General features: G+C 48.9%; 1 protein-coding gene across 1 annotated transcript in view; it reads right to left on the bottom strand.

The window, feature by feature from the left end:
* PSD3 (pleckstrin and Sec7 domain containing 3) overlaps positions 1–14498 on the bottom strand; it is a gene marked incomplete at both ends in the record, with an annotated part of 106385 nt that extends 91887 nt beyond the window's left edge. The window contains 2 exons of the mRNA XM_082012853.1: positions 1827–1939; positions 14478–14498. Of these exons, the coding sequence (XP_081868979.1) occupies positions 1827–1939; positions 14478–14498 (134 nt within the window). The remainder of the gene's footprint in view (positions 1–1826; positions 1940–14477) is intronic.
* Between the last annotated feature and the right edge of the window lie 2472 nt (positions 14499–16970).

The following is a 16970-nucleotide window of genomic DNA, read 5'->3' as shown; positions in this document are numbered from 1 at the left end:
GGTGTTTTTTCCCTCCCCGTCTACCACAAAGAAGGACAGAGATACTTTCAGGCATAGCTGCTTGCCCCCAAAATTTATGTCATGACATATTTGACATCTGTCAAATCAAAGGAAGCCAGGATTTGGTGCACAGAGCACTGGGTTTGTACTACTGTGCCCTCAGTCACGCCATCCTCATTCATCTCCAGTTAATAAGCTCTTAAAACCTGCTCACTTGAAGAAAAAAAAGTAGGAGGGGCAGCACCACTCTCATTTATCCATTGCAGTCAAACGTCTTCTTCAGGAAGAGGAGGAAGAGGGTGCATTTGTCTGTGACAGCATGAAGCCAGTCTGGGCACAATGTCACCCAGCTTTCAGGTACAATTCACAAGTGGTGTATGTTAACCACTGTTAAATATACGGAGACTCTCCCTTGAAGTCACTCCCATTTCACTAACTGTTAGCCCCTAATGGTAGTTTCTGATTAATAAAGGAACAGAAGGAGATTCAGAAACAAGGGCAAGAAGCAGCACAGGAAAAATACAGAAAAGTACACACATAAGCCAATATATCTGGCTTATTCTTTGCTGCCCTTTATTTTAGGGTGCAGTACTTGATCAGCTCAGAATACCCATCCCATTTGATAATTGTTTTGGTTAGTAATGACAATAGATTCACTTGGATTTATTAGACACAGCATACTTTATTTAATGCCAATCTCCGGAAATGTACTAATGCCTGCTGACAGCACTCTCACACTGTGCCTCTCCAAACAAGAAATGAAGTCATTGAGATTCATGTAATAATCCAATACACACTTTGTGGCACTTCATAAAAGTTTTAAGAATTCCTTAATGAGGATATTTTCATTGTTTTGAGGTTTTTCCCCTCCAATCTGCAATTAGGATTTTCCAAGGGGAAGACCAAACTTTAGGAAATCCAGGGAGAAACTGTTTACCCACTTTCCAGGCTTCAGTTCTGCAATTTTTCCTTTTTTTTTTTTCTTCCTTTCCTTACTGAAGCGGAGGAGCGTACACAGCTTGTTTCTGTACAAAGTGCTGCCCTTCTCTGGCAAGAAGGGAGTCTTCTTTAATTAAAAGTGACATTCCAGAAAGTTTGCAATTAGAAAGGATCAAGGTGCAAAGAGAACAGCCCGAGGACATACTTTTGCAAAGAGGGCAGGAATTGTTGATAATTACAGCGAGGCAAGAGAAAGAGGTATAGTAACTACATTTTTTTTCTAAGCTTGGGCTGAGAAAAAGTAGAAAACGCCCTGTATTTACAAGAAAAGAACACAAACAAGACAGATCCTTAGGCAAAACATTAGATACCGCACCTGGATTTCCTGAATTACTAACTGCAGAGGACGGAGCAGTTCAGGTACCACCTCAAGTATCTAAATTAAAATCTTATCTACCTCTAGCCGTAGGAAGAGCAGCATGCAGACCATGAAGGGCATTCCTGGAAGGACCTCCAGGCAGAGATGGCCGTGTTTCAGCATGTGCGATTGCAGAACACGTGGCTGAAATTACTCTGCTGCAGAGAGGTGCTGGGACTCCCTCTGCCAACATGTCTCTGGCGCACGAGTCCCTGCCGTCACATCGAGGTGGCCCAGGTGAGCCACAGAGAAAGGTGGGGGCATAAGACAGGGAGCTGCTGTCATTTTCTGGGGCCAAACCAGCACGCTCCTTTGGTCGGGTGCTTGCACTGTGGTCTGGTGAAGGGCAGCATCACACAGTGAGCGAGACCTCATGGGGTAGTTAGGGAGGAGGTTCTGCAAAACGTTCCTGAGTGGCTTAAGAGATTACTTTTTTTATTATTTTGCACACAATAGTAATAAATAGCACTTACCCATTTCTGAAGGCTTCTCTTCTTCCAAGCCAAATAAAAATTCATATTTGGCCTTGGCAACAGTCTGGGCATGAGCTGATACATCATTATCCCACAAGAGTGCCTCTGCCTGTAGAGTCAAAACAAACACAGCTTACCTATCTTTTAGTGAAAAAACAGCAGCAATGAAATCCCTTCAGGTGGGCTGTCAGGTAAGATTTTCAAAGTGTTCATTTAACACTATCACCACCAAGATCAACCAGAGAAGACATGGCCCAACCCAGAGTGCTTTTGAAGAGCTCACCTCTCAGTCTTCAAACGCAGGCATTTCAATATTAAGCAGTAATGTTAGAGCACCCAACCCCTCACATCTTTAGCTGGCTTACCCGCTGCAAGGCCAGCAGCACTGGGCAACCATCTCAGTAATGCAGTTAGGGTTAAAAATGCCTAGAGAAGAGTATTGGAAATAGCAAATTTCAGTATGGATGTTGCAAAACTGGACCCGTGGGAAAACCATAAATGGGGCAAGCTGTTTCTTTGGGAGGAGACTAGGGTGGAGAAAGGGAGGAGCGAGGGCTACAAGGATGATCAGAAACGCGAAAAAGGGTAATAAGGTACGCAAACGTGTGGCGAGAGCTGCCTGAGGGTCCCTGTTGGACAGCCCACACCTGACCACCACCGTCTAGATCAGGAGAATAGCCCAACCTGTTTCTATGGCCATACCACGTAAGTCAAACCTGCCTTGGTGGCCACGAGGCCGGGAGGGGGCACAGGGTGGTCTCCCTGCTTTCAGGGGAGCACCTGGGGGGACAGATGGAGAGACAGATCGAGCATCCTGGTGCCACCAGAACCCTCCCACCACAGTTCGACACAGTAAAGGTCCAGTTTCTCAAAGGAGAGAAAGGCGGCAGGACTAAGATTAAAATTTGTTTTCTGAACAGGTGGGGACAAATCAAATCTCCAAGATAAAGCACACACCAGCCATAAACTGTAGTGCAAAAACTGTCTGCAGTCGGCATTAAGTTTCTTCGCAGCTGGCCAAGACAGAGCCTATAATTCTTCTGTCTGAAGTGACAGATGAAATAAATCATTAACTCTATAAATTCTTCAGTGACCTTTATATTCATACTCTATGTTTGAGGCAGCCAATTGTTACGGCATAGCAAGTCACTGCATGGTTCACACTGGCAAAGGCCTTAGCTTACAAAAATACTCTTTAAAAAAAAGAAGCCAGATGGAACATTCCACCTCCCAGGACAATAATAACTTTTATGCAATTCCACCAAATACCTTAGGGTAAGCGTCAGCTACAAACAGAAATTCAAAGTACAGAAGACATATAATTCACAGAAACACACGGTCAAGGCTCTTTAATCAGAGATGGATGGAATCACAAATCCATACATTCCTCCAAGGCCAGCTCTCCAACAATTACATTTTTTTTCCAAGAACATATTGACAAATAACTGTCTTGCCCCACATCCTAGAACTGTTTTGCTCCAGGTTTTCTGGGCCTTTTGCCCCCATTTCTTCTTCCACCTTTCTGCATTGTGCCAGTTCTGCAGGATTTAGTCCAACACACCTCTGTAATAAGTGGGCAGCAGGGTCTTGGGTATATTTATTTACCATCCACTGGTTCAACTATGCATCACCAGGACTCCCATGGGTACTCTGATGGACCTGCTAACACTAGCCTACCAAATACTTTGGGAAAAAAGTGTTGAAACAGATGAAGGGCTTTCTAGCACAAAGGTGACTATCACAAGCATGATGAAACAAGCTTGGAAGAAGCCTCCATGCCTCCTGTGCTTTTACAGGGCTGCATTCATTCGCAGGAAGGGAAGCAGGAAGAGCTAGAAAAGGAACAGCTGGACCCGCGGCACACAGGAGGAGGGTCTCAGTCTGCAACAGCCTGGACAGGAGTAGCTTATGGAGCCAGACAAAAATTCAGCCTACCCAGATGGATGCGAAGGAATGGAATGGCTAAACTAGCTAGTGCCAAATCCCGCCCACAGATGAATGAAACAGCAAATAAAATGGACAGAACAGTCCAGTTCCTGAGCAGTCAGGAATTTCTGACTACACACCTCTGGGACACAGCATCTCCATCCGTCAGCCCTGCTCTTTGAGGCTTCACAGACATCTGCTGCGCTGAGCTTTCCTGCCAGCAAAAAAATCTTCCAAGGGTCTGTATTTGCCTGTACCTTACCATAAAGTGATGAAGAGTTCGGTTCACAGCACCCTCTGCATCATCCAATAACAGGCAGAAATTAATGGTTAAGTTAATGGTTTTTCAGTATACTGTGCAGCATTTATCACAGTTAGGTGCCTAAGCGGAGACTGCAAGTCCTTTGTCTTGGCATCTGAAAGGGATAACTTGATTTTCAGAAGTGCTCAGGACCACTGATGAGAATTACAGATACTGGTTTGTGCACGGGAACAGCTCAACCTAACATCTATCTAGGTTGTCAGAGCACTATACGGATGTGTAAAGGTAAAGCATTTCAGAGCCTCCAGATACAGGCTTATGGATATGTTTCTGATATTTCATCCAAGGAAGAGATATTAAAAAGAGAAAGCAAGAGGGGAAGAGAATGAAGATGCTATGAGGTCAGAGCTGGCTTTTAAGACTGTTGCTTTACTGCTGTCCTTCCTTAGAGACAGGGAAACAACAACCAGAAAAACAAACAAAAAAACCAAAAAAACCCCAAACAAACACCCTCCACCACCACCAGAAAATTAAGAGAGAACATGTACTCTCCTTTTCTTCTTTCAGTCTGCTGTTCACCCAAACCTTGCAGAAGTCATCATGCTCCAAAACCAGGAGCCCAGAGAAGGGCAGGGCAAATGTTCATGGTGCTTTCCAAGCTGCATTAGCAAGGGTTAAATATGAGCAAGATTGGAAGGGATACAAAACTCCAGCTTAAGCCTTCTCCCTCAGCTGAAGGACAAAGAAATCTGCATCCGGGTCAGCTCATTTCATAATTGCTTCCCTGAGAAGGATTTAACCGCCACTTTTGATGCATCTGGCGTTTGTCACTGCCAGAGAGGGTGATGCTCGCTTAGAGCATCAACCCCCTTAAATCAGTCCAGCTGTACATACACTCCTCATGAGCCACATACACACAGTTTTTCAGTCCGATTACGCTCTGGGCAGAGCAGCGGCGAGTTCCTGCCCATCCACTCACCACTCTTGCAGCACTTTCTGCCTGTTTCAGCATGTTTGATCAAGCCTACCTCTCTGGGTCACGGTTCCTGGTCGGGAGCAGGGAAGGCTGCATTTGCCTCTCAGGTGAATTTTGCGTAACGTCTGTGAGGCTGCATTAGCTTGGACGTGGCAGTCCTCACCCCCCAGACCTCTGGCCAACACAGTGGACCAGTTTCTGTCAACCTGGCACAAGGCATTGGCATGGGTCAACAGAGGTCCCAGCTCGCTGGGTCTTTGTCCCTTGCTGCAGGAGCGGAGATCGTTTAGGACGTGTCCACAGCGACTGTGGTGGTTTCAGGCTCGCACGGGAAGCGAAGCTGCTGAATCCGTGTCTCAGGACTGAACAGAACAGCAGCAGGATGATGAGCCCTCAGGGACCCTGCCCCTGCAGCGGGAGCTGCCCCGGAGGGGTAAGTCAACCAGCACGGAGCACGCATGCTGCCTCTGCTCCGCTCTTCTGTCTGAGCCTGCAATCTGGAGCAGTGGGTCGGCAGCTGTAAGGAGAAGCTGTTGCCACCCCCGAGAGGGGGCTTTAGGCAGGCCCCTGATGAGAGCTGGCTGCTGCCTTTCCTGAAGCACACTGTCTCCTGGATGAGCTTGATTTCGACTCCGGTCATGAGCTCCCACCAAAAACCCCCGTGGTTTTTACAGCAGCAAGTCATCCAAGCCTGCAGAAAATGCTTCTCCTTTCTCCATGGAAGGAGAGCAACACGGCATCCTCTTTTGAACTTAACTGAGGTTCTGACTGGGGCCTTTCTGAGGACAGACTGTTTTCTTCTTGGGGCTTTTTATTATTTTTTTAAACACCTACATCTCAGAGAGTATTAACTGAGGAATACCAAAGCCTTGTTCTCTCACCACCATTTGCAGCTGAGCCAACAAGAGAGCTGGGCTCCATCTCTGTGGGTCTCAGTGGAAGGAGATGACATTGTCCACGGCTGCTGGGACAAGGAATGGGTCAGTCTGAGCACAAAGAGCTGGCATGAACCCATGCCTCCTGAAGCATTCACACTTAAGGTCATGTGTTTTCTTTGAAAAAGTCTAATAAAGGAGGAAGTGTTCACAGGAGCAGATAATTAACTGGCAAATGTCAGTGTGGAGTTTCTCAGACCCCCTGAGAGGACAGATGCTGTTAGAGAGACCTCCTACTCGCAGGAGACCTGGGAAAATGGTGCTTGGGAAAAAGCAGAATGGGATGGGTGCCCAAGCTTGAGCCTTCAAGGAGGAAGAGTCAGATGAAATGCCAGACAGCAGGACACCAGTCATGCTAAAGGAAAACATCGGCAGGAAGGGGTCTAAGGACCTTTCAAGAAGGGCTGTGAGCCAGGACAGAGAGGCCAAAGCGTCCTCAGGGGGACCCGTGCAAGCTTTCTTAATAAAACCCAGCCATCTACCCCTGGAAGGAAAAGTTACTCCAATTCTTCTAGGCTTACTGGAAAACCTGGAGGGAACTGGCTAGTTGGGGTGGGGGTGTCCACAGCTAAGCCATACCGTGCCGCAGCCTCAGGGGAGCCCCAGTTTTCCACACTTTTTGCATGTGCACAGCTCCTTTTCCCCGTGCTGACCGCCTTGCCCCTCGGCCACACAGCTGATGGGTGCCAGCTCCCCACCGGCGGGCGACAGTCCCTGCGCCGGCAGCACGGCGCTTTCCGGCGGTTTCACAGTGGCTAGTGGGGAGATGCCGCAGCGGCCACAACGGAGCCGTCGGTGCTACTGCAAGGAAGCACGAGAAAGCCTCTCTGCGGGAGGCCTGTAACACACAGCCAGCTATGGAGGACTTCACAGCCACACCTGGACCATTTCTAACCCCAGGCCATGCTTGTTCCATTCTCATTGCTTCACCAACATCTTCGGCAGCAAAAAAGCCAAACGCCTCTCTGCAGCCTATCACATACCCTGATACAGTGAGTTTATGCTCTCGGGAGGAGTTTAAACATCTCCCTTCATCTTGTCTTCTGCACCTCAGGAGTTTCCCCAGAGACTGACAGAAACGTAGTAACTGGTAATGGAGCTAGCTTCAAAATAATAAATAAATAGAAGAAAGTCAGGAATGATGGGTAGAAGGTTTCCACAGGTTACAACCCTCTCCAGCAAGTTCCCAGCAAAGCAAAAGGACCATGTGAGTCAAGCTGCAACGCAGTGGTCAAGTCTTTACGGAGTCACACATTGAGATGTTCTGCCTCTGCTGTCATAGACAGACAAACCCTCCCAACAGCCTGGCATAACTAGTGGCCAGCCCTTGTTTTTAATCACAGTTATCATTCCTGTGTGGGCATGAGCTTAGCAGGCCTCTCTGCTTTTGACAGACCATACTAATTGTTCTAAAAAGACTACTTCTGCTGAGTTTTTCTTAAGTCACCATCCTAAGTAACAGGATGAAATGCAGAAAACTGGAGTGAAAATGAATGTGCTAGCTGGCAAAAGCTAGTGCACCAACAGCACAGAGAGAGCAGATTGAGTGCCGGTGCTCACAAAAAGCCTGCTAGCAAGGTTTGTAGATTTTACTTCCATGTGACCTCATACACCATACTATTTGTGTTTTCCTCACACACACTATTCCACATGCTAATATACATGTTTGCAATTCTTAAAGCATCAGAAACAGATCAAGACTCAAAAGAACAGGAGTTTTGCATGGCTAAATCTCACCTGGAGCTGCAAAAAGCTAATGCGAGCAAAGGTTTTGGATGAGAAGAAATCTCAGCTTGGGTTTTAAACTAATTCCTAACTATCAGGAGTTGCAGGGAGATGTGTTGAGAGGCAGAAGATGGGAGAGGAAGGAAAGGGCTTGGATGAGGGCGTTGCCTACAGCCGTTATCCAGCAGAGAAGTCTGAATTATAGAAAGGGATAAAGAAATCAGCTAGGACTTCTCATCTGAAGGAATGAGGCAGCTGAGAGACACGTGGCAGAGATGCACACAGTCACAAGGGGTCTGGAAAAGGCAAAGCGCAATCGGTGATTCACCACGTCTTTTAATACAACAGCCAGAGGACACCAAAAGAAGGTATTAGGAGTCAGCATACACCAAACAGGAGATGGTTCCTCACACAGTTTGTAGTCAAAACCACAGACCTCCCTGCAAAGCAAGGTCATGGAAACCAAAATCCTACGGGAGCTGAAAAGGAGGGTGAACAAGCTCAAGGAATTGAAATCCACAACATACATAGAAATCACATCCTTCAGCTCCAAGCTGAACTCTTCTCAGGCATCTACTGACATCCATGACCACATACATGCTCCTGGGCTAAACTGACCTTGGGTCCAAACCAAGTGCAGCCAGCCACTCTTACCGGCTTTGGTATGGCCCTGGACAGGGCAGACCTCAGGCTCGGTACTGTCCAGCCAGCTCCTTTCCTCAGTCCTCACCGCAACGCACCCCACACCTTCACCCCAAGGATTCACCAAAAGGCATCCAGTGCCGCGGGACATGTTTCCCAGGAGCAGTCTCCCAGGAAGCAGTCAGGCTGGACTGAAAGGCAAAACTGAAAGGGCGCAGATACCATCGGAGCTGCTCTACCCGCTCAAAGGCAGACTTGACAAAATTTCAGTGTCTGATGAGAGGCTCAATTCAGAAATGAAGCAAAAGAGTGGCTGCTTAGAAAAAGGCATGGGAACAGTGACAAAAAAATGGGTGCCTTAGCAGAAGTATCAAGCAGGCGCAGGTAAAATTTGTTTTCAGTCTGCTCGCCTTGTTTTATGCCTACACTTGAGTTTCTCTCCCCTTAAAGAAATGTTTGCTTTGTTGTTTGGCTGAAGTTGTTAGGAGGCAGTCAGCTGTTATACTGAATTAAATGCTTTTTATTATGCAAAGGCTGACACTGTCTGAGCTGTAACTGCATGAATGTGAACAGCATATTAATTCAAAGTCTGTATGATTACACTTTACCTTTAAAGGTCACTCAGCATTTTCTATTTGCCAAGTCAGTGATTTTTGACGCGTTCTGTATGGACCTCTGGATGTCTAGGCATTATTTCTAAGGTATGCGCAAGAATCAAAGCAAGCCAGTTGAGAGGTAGGCTTCAGCTCACTGCATGAACCACTGTGTTGTTAGATATAAAACGTAGACAGTAAAAAAGATCTAAACCATTAAAAGCCATAGTGCAAGTGTCTTTCCTGAGTTATGTCAAACAGCACTGGGATGGGGGCCTGATAAGAGAAACTGCACAAAGACAGCATCTTTTATTCAGATAATTCAGTGCTGCGTGTACTAGACATCTTGCATTTACTTTTTTTGTTCAATCTGTTCCAAGTATATTTAGCAAACTGACAGACTGCTTCTTTTCATCAGGTAGTGCGCTTCCATCTTCTTCATGTATCTCAGATGGCAGAACAATGTTTAGGCAGGCTACAGGTCTGCCGCACATGGATTTCAACTCTATGGAAGCTAAAATTTGGATATGCCTACGCACCTCCTGAGCCTACCAGAAGTTACATGTGGATCTTTAAGCAACTAAATTTCTTCCAAAACCCAAGCCAACATCTGCTGAGCTTTGAGAACTTGCAGGGCACATCCTTCCCCATGTGCTGTATATTCTCTACGTCCATTTAAATAAGCGTTGTTTTTACGGATGATAGATAAAGAATGACGAGATAGCAGGAGACCTCATCTGCCTTTTTCAAACCAATATTACAAACATGGTTAGCGATAGTATCCCCAAGTGATTAAAATAGGCTTTGCACGTCAAGTTCAGCGAACAGTAAACAAAAAACCCCACACTCAAAATCCAAACCACTCTACGCAAAAGCAACTGGAAAAATTTACATTTGCAAAGGTGTAAAAAAACTGAATTTCCTCTCTGGTGAGGGAAAACTGTAGAGCTACAGCACAGTGACAAAGCATGCAAAAAGGTGTATGTATCTCCCCCTAACTTAGACATAGCTCATTCACCCTGCACGATTATTTCACATTACGTATTTCAATTAATTTTACGGCTTTCACCTAGATTGTTCTTTCTGAGTCTTAACTAGATTTAACAGAAGTTACCCGGATCAGAAATTTGACTGAAGTCTGATCTGAGCCATCTTCCCCCTGCACAGTTAGGGCAGAAGCTAGAAGTCACACCAACAAATTTCATGCAAGCCTCCTGCTGTGCAAGTGCCTGGGGGATGGAAAAGATGTTGCTGCAAGAGCAGGCTGTTTGCTTGCTAAAAAAGCGCGCGTTAAGGAGTGCCAGCACCAGCATCCTCGGGCAGCTGTGGCCCCACGAACACTCAGGAGCTACCAGGCAGTTTCTGCTGTGGCAGGAGGGCAGAAGACACCAAAGGTGATGCACCCCCCACAAGCAGCACAATGTACGCCGGCTGGCACTTAGTGTCCCCACTGCTGAGTAAGGTAATACTTCTTTTTCCCTCATTAGGCCACAGCGAGTCTACAGATGAGAAAGCTGATGAAAACCAGAACTTGCGAGTACTAGAATTTGTTTTCTTTTGAGAAAAGGGCTTTCCTGGAAAAGGGTTCTTCCTTTAACACCTACATGCAGCTATATCCCAGGCTTAAGCGCATCCTGCCATCACACTTGGCATTTGTGCAGCCTGGGAGATGCACTTTTTACCCCAATGACACTTCCAGTTTGAAAACTGTTGTAAAAAAATGAGTGCACTTGGGAGATAACCCACCTCTTCCACTGTGCCTTTTCATGCTAAGAAGAGAAAGCAAGCCCCATTCATTGCTTGTGCAAAAAGGGAGGCTTGCATTGTGTAATCTGTGCTGTTTGGGTCATTTTCTTACTGCTACCATACTGCATCACAGACTCAAGACAACACCCTCTTGTTTAGTCCTTTCACCAGGTGTCAAAAAAATTGCTCCGGCTGCGACATGAAGCGCTCGGCAGGCGTGACAGTGACCAGTGTGCTTCTGCCTTGGCAGCCCGTCCCCAAAAGCCAGCTCCAGCCCGGTCTCCTCAGGCTTAGTCCAGCGGTCACAGCACTGACAATCTTTTCGTACAGTTAGCAAAGCAAGCCACGGCAAACGCCGCGCACTTCCCGCAGCCGGAGCTGGTTAGCCGAGGCACGTGGTGGAGGTGGAAGCGCAGAGCTCCCGCTCTGATGGACAGCTTGATCCGGTGCCCTGGCAGGTCTGTTTGCTTACAGCATCCAGGAAGTACTTTGAATTTGAAGAATTCAGAGGCAATTCAGGCTTCCAAGGGCTAGATAATACCCGAGCTCCTCTTGACTCCTGATTGAACCCTGTAGCAACCTAGCTCGCACCCAGAGGGCTAGCCCTCACCCCACCCTGCTTTTAAGCCACATCCACGACCCGCCTTGCTCTTCCCTGTAATGCAGAGAATAAATGCTTGGATGCATTAGCATCCCAGGAGCCTGCGGTCTCTGGCAAGGAGCTGGCGCAACAGCAAGAGGCATCTCAGAGCAAGGAGGGGCAGTGCTTCAGAAAAAGCACCTGGAAACATACTGCAGAAGCATACTTCAAACAGTGCCATTCCTGAAAGGAACAGGACACTTAACAGCCAGACTGAAAGTGTCGGAGCTGGTCTCAAATTGTTTTTTCATCCCACGGTAGCACACAATTTCTACACCCCACCCCATCTCAGTGCAAACAGGAAAAAAGGACTGGAAACAGCCCCTGTTACCATGGGTGCTGGAGGACAGGAATCCCTTGAAAGGGAGATTCAGATGTTTAAGACCCAAATTGCTCAAGACCTAAACTTGTCCATCTGCAGCCCCACTTCCCTGCATGGCAACACTCTGGAGGAGCTCTCTATCTCTCAGCCAAACGTCCAAAGGGAAGGACCTCTACACAGTTTTACAACCCACCGGGATGCAACAAACCCCCCAGGCAACGAAACAGGTCTGGGTGGGAAAGCCAGACCATGAAATCCCTGCTCCACCAGAAGCCAGCTTTCCATCAAGAAGCGGCTGCAAAGAAACGTCCCTTCAAGGAGAATGGGCAACATATGTCGCCGAGCCCAGGGACGTCGCTCCCACCTCTTCTGGCGGGCCCACAAACCTCGCACCGACCAACTCTACCAGACGCTGCACCCCTGGGATCTCCAGCGCCTGCATCACCGGGCTGACATGAAGCAGGATACTCTGGCTGGTGGCTGCCTGCCCCGACCTTCGAGTTTTGGCAGCAGTTCACAGGTCTGCCCAGCCTCAGCTGGAGCACAGCAGCTTGGCAGATGACTCTCTGATACCCTGAGGACCCACGTAATCTTATTCTCCAGGCGCTACCCCTCCCTCCCCTTCGTTGAGCTCTCTTCCCTAAGGCACTACTTTGTGCTACCTCTAAATTATCTTTAAACCAGCACCCAGAAGTATCCCAGGTTCTTGCTCTCCCTCAGGACCCTTGCAACTACACAGAGGAACTCCAAAAAGAAGACATGCAACGCCTCAGAAAAAATGGTCTGCCAGCCCATGTCTCCATGGAGCAGGGATCATTTCAAGCCATCAGCTCTGCTGCATGCGCAAGGGCAGTTTATCAGCCACAGCCAAAGCATCCTTCCTCTGCACCAACGGCCACGCGTGGGGTGTGCGACTTGTGCCGCCTCGACCACCAGCCCCAACGCTGAAGCTCCCAGCACTTGGCTGAGAGCATGCCCATGGAGACAACCACATGTCTGCAGAGACGCTCCGTGGCGCTGGTCCGCAGTATTCCTGCAGACAGACTGCCTCTTCATCCCACAGGAATCAAACCCCAAACTGCCTCTTAAATCAAAGCTGCAAAATCAAATGCCAAACTTTCCTGGTAAGACGGGGCAAGAATAGGAAGGACCGGTTTGCGGGGGAGATAGGGAGGGCAAATACACTGAATGACATGCAGGTCTTTCAGCTATGCACCTTGACACAGCGAAGAAATTCTTGCTAAAAAAAAAAAACACTAGCGTGTTCATTAGGATCCTCACCGCTCTTTTCTTTCTCAGTTTGATGGCATAGAAATGGCAACAGCAAATCAGATAATCTGCTCAAGCACCAGTAACACAAGCAGACCCCTTTCACACAGGTAAGTTGTGCAAGAATTTTCTTTGTGTCTCAAGAAGTCCTAATTTTTTTGCTGTATCGAGTTTTGAAGAGCGCAGCACGTAAGTCTCTTGGAATTGTTTTTAACATCACCACCACCGCAAAGGATTTTCTTATACTCTTTTCTGCAATGAACCAAGTCTGTAATTGAAGGGGAGCATTTCCACAGGGACTCCTACACAGTTTAACCTCACTTTCTCTCCCACCAAAGGCATACCCCAAAACCAACACCTCTATAGCCAAACTACTCTCAGTCTGTGTAAATCAACTGAGGTAAGTCAGATTCACAGCTAGCCGTAAATTGTAACATCTGCCGAAACACAACAGCTAAGGATATGACTGGTGAAAAAAGCATTTGGACTAGAGAGAGGTTTCTTTCTAGTAGTTAAACCAGAAAGGCTTGGATGATTCTCAGCAGCCTATTACAATTGCTTCAAACACTGGGTGTGCAACCACCAGTTTCATTAGAAATATTGCATTTGACTTTCTCTCTCTGTTTGAGTGGCCCTACACACAGACAGAATTAAAGTGTGACTGAAGCTGCAAAAGCAGTAGTAATTGCAGTTGCCTGTTACACACCCAAATCGCTTCAATAACATATAGATGTGCTCTGGCTGACACTGTACTAACTGGCACCCTGTGGGAGCAAGGTAATTGTTGTTTATGGCATGGAAATACTGCGTCTATATGGGAAGCTAGCATCTTTGGTGAGTTTGTGTGAAGTTCAAGCTCATTACAACTCTATGTTTATGTTCCCATTCAGAAGCGTAGCTCCAGTCCCCAGTAGCAAGGACGAAGATAACACCACAACTGCACAGGAATGTGTCCCTGTGTACGTTTAATGTTCTAAAACTTTACACCTTTGCTGAATTCATTTCAATCCCAGTCTCCCCCCAGAAGGCACAATGCTACTACTCAGCCAAAGACACTGGCTTTTTCACAACATCTCATTTAATTTGAGAATTTGGCATGATTAAGAGAGCTTGTCAGTGCAGCAATAGTGCCGATTTGTTACACAGACAAAGTTACGCAGAGACAGAAGCAAAACCAACCGCACCGAATGCAGGCTGGGGGTCCCAGCCCTGGGGTGGGGGTCCCAGTGCAGCCGCCCTGGTGCAGTTGGTGTCTCTGGGGATCTAGTGGTAATGGGCGCAGAAGCAGCCTCTGAGCTTTCTTCTCTTAGGGAAGGGTGAAAAGAAGGAGATAAAAAGGAAGGAGAAAAAAAGAAAAGGGAGCAGAGAAGAAAATAAGGAGGAAAAAAAAGGAAGATATAAAAGAGGGAAAGGGAAAAAAGGAAAAGGAGAACAAAAAGGAAATGGAAAGAAGGAAAAAGGAAAGATAAAGGAAAAAATAAAGGGAAGAAAGAAAAAGGGAGACTAAAAAAGAAAAGGGAAGGGACGGGAATGAGAAAAAAGGTGCAAGTAGATGAAAGGAAAAAAGTGGCCCGGCTGAGCGCACCCGCACGGGCACACACCGCCCCTTACCGCACCGCCGGCTCCTTCCATCTCCCATCGCCGGCCGCGGCGGATCGCTGCCGCCCTCGCGCCGGGCCGAGCTGAGCCGCGCCGAGCCGGGCCGAGCCGCGCCGGGCCGGGCCGGGCCGCAGCGCCGGCGGCGGAGCCGGGCAGCGCGGCGGCGGGTAGCCCCCGCGCGGCGGGCGCGGACGCGAGCCGGGCGGGGCGGGGCCGGGCCCGAGGGGCGGGAGGGGCTGCCCGGGATTGGGAGCGGGGGGCGGAGGGAGGAGGGGAGGCGCGATGAAGGGAAGGGGGACGGGGAGCGCCACGTGCTCCTCAAAAAGATTAAAAAACAAAAAAACCCAGAATTATTTCAGGATTAGCAAAGCTACAGAGTGAAAACCACAACCGAGACCGCGTGCCCGCAGCAACGGCGCTGGGGTGCGGCCCGTCCGCAGCCCGCGGGGCCGGGACATGCCGTGCTCCGCTCCGAGATCCCTTCAGTGCTGCTCGCAGTTGCTGGGGGGGGGGGAAAAAAAAAACAACAAAGCAAAACAAATTAACAAAAAACCCCGAACCAAGAGCCTTTTCCAGCCCTGGGGCTTTCCTTTGGAGCCCGACTTCAAACAAGCACAGATGTCGTTGGAGTAACCCCTTCTGAACGTTCAAAACCCACTTCTCCTTTTTATTTTTTTCCACATCTGACTGGAAGTTCTCTCGCATCGTCAGGTTTCTGAGCACGCAGCCACACCGTTAGGATTTCTCTAACCAGGAACTCTGCAACTTGTCCTTTTTAATAAGAGCAGGATTTCCCCGTCAGAAGCTGTGCTTTAGAAAATTTCCCCAAATCTCATGGGCCCAGTTATGGGAGTTAGCTGCACAAGTAGCTGACAGACTGGAGAAAGAAGAATGTTAATTTCTGCAGTTTAAGCGTATATGTGTTTTGTTCAGTCGCAGTTGAAAGCTTTTTTTTTTTCCCCACTCCACAAAATTGAGGATGGGCTTTCTGGAGTAACCTGGAGCAAGTACCAGGACTCGCTAAGCACTTCTGTGTTTGCTCCTTCCCCTGCACTGGAAAAAAAAGCTGCGTCTTAGGTAGAAGGCAAGGTTGTTCCAGCTGCTTTGCTGTTATGAAAGGCTTTGGACCTTTGGTCCTGGTGGTAGCAGCGCATCACCGTGAAGTCACTGACGTGAGTATACCACACCCGCAGACAGCAGCATCTCTGTGGCCGAGGAGAAGGTGTACCCCTGCCTTGTTCCCCACTGGCCTCCTGGCCCACTGCCAAGCCACGCTCCCTGCCAGCACAGGGTGATGGCTGCCTTTCAGTTCTCCAGCACCAAAACACGAAACCAAAAAACCAAACAAACAAAAAATCCATTTCTGACAGGATAAAGGTAAGCCCAGGCATAGAGCATGATGCACCCTGGGCTGGAGCTTTCCTTGTTTGACATTGAGACTGGGGTGGCAGCACCATTCCTCAGCTCTTCCAGTTCTGGAGGCTCCATCCAGCAGCATCTCCCCGTGCTCCTCCCAGCAGGGCTGCGGTACGCAGAGCTCACACTGCTCCCCCTAACCCAAACCCCCTCTTTCTCACCACCTCCAGCTCCATACGTCCCTGTGCAGCGCTGCTCCTGCTTTCCACCCACGCCACCCTGCACAAGACTGCGCTGCCTCAGTCATCTGGGTGCCTCAGGCCTGGTGTACCCTGTATCTCAGAAGGCACCCCGCTCTTTCCCCACAGCTTTCCCTCTCCCCATCCCAAGCCTCCCGCTGGCTCCCCAGCACCACAAGCTGTGCTTGCCCACGCATCCCAGGAGCAGCACCACAGGATCTGCTCCTGCCCTGCTCAGCAGCCCTCCACTCCAGTCACTTCGGTCCCCTGGGAACAGCTGGATGACAGCTTGGCTTTCCATCCCCCAAAATGGCTGGCACAGATCCCAAAGAGGTCCCTGCATCAGACCACAGGCACCACTTCATGTGTCCCATGTGCCAGGGCAGAGCCCGACACCCATGGGAGCTGCATGTCACTGTGATGCAGCCCCATGCCCATCCATCCATGGCCGACACGCACCACGGACCGCAGTGCCCCAGTGGGGCAGGGTGATGTGCTGGAGGGCCTCACCCCTCTCCCCCAGCCAGGGCTGTGAGGCCAAGCACATTTTGACCCCAGCAGGGTTTTGTCCCATCTGTTTCAGATGCCTCCAAGGCCCCGGGTGCAGGTGTGGGGGCACAGGCTGCAGGTTCCCCATCTGAGCCACATCTGAGCTGGCTAACGCAGCGGAAAAAGAAACCACCCAGTGCCTGGGTCTCTGAGGAGGTGATGTGCTCTGTCTCTCTCCTCCCCAGCAGGGCTGAGGTAATGCTGCTGCAGGCCAGGAGGCAGCTAGGAGCAAAAGCTGGGTTCAAGGGGAGGGCTGGTGCTGCCGCTTGCCAGGCAGCTGCCTGTCGCCCAGCCCTGAGCACCGAGGTGGCAGCTGTGGCCACTGGTCTCCAATTTGGTTTTTTTGTGGTTGTTGTTTTCC

This window comes from Phaethon aethereus, assembly GCF_964289735.1.
Source record: "Phaethon aethereus genome assembly, chromosome: Z".
In the NCBI taxonomy this organism is placed as follows: domain Eukaryota; kingdom Metazoa; phylum Chordata; class Aves; order Phaethontiformes; family Phaethontidae; genus Phaethon; species Phaethon aethereus.
The sequence above is the reverse complement of the archived record's forward strand: the minus strand, read 5'-3'. Positions and strand labels throughout refer to the sequence as shown.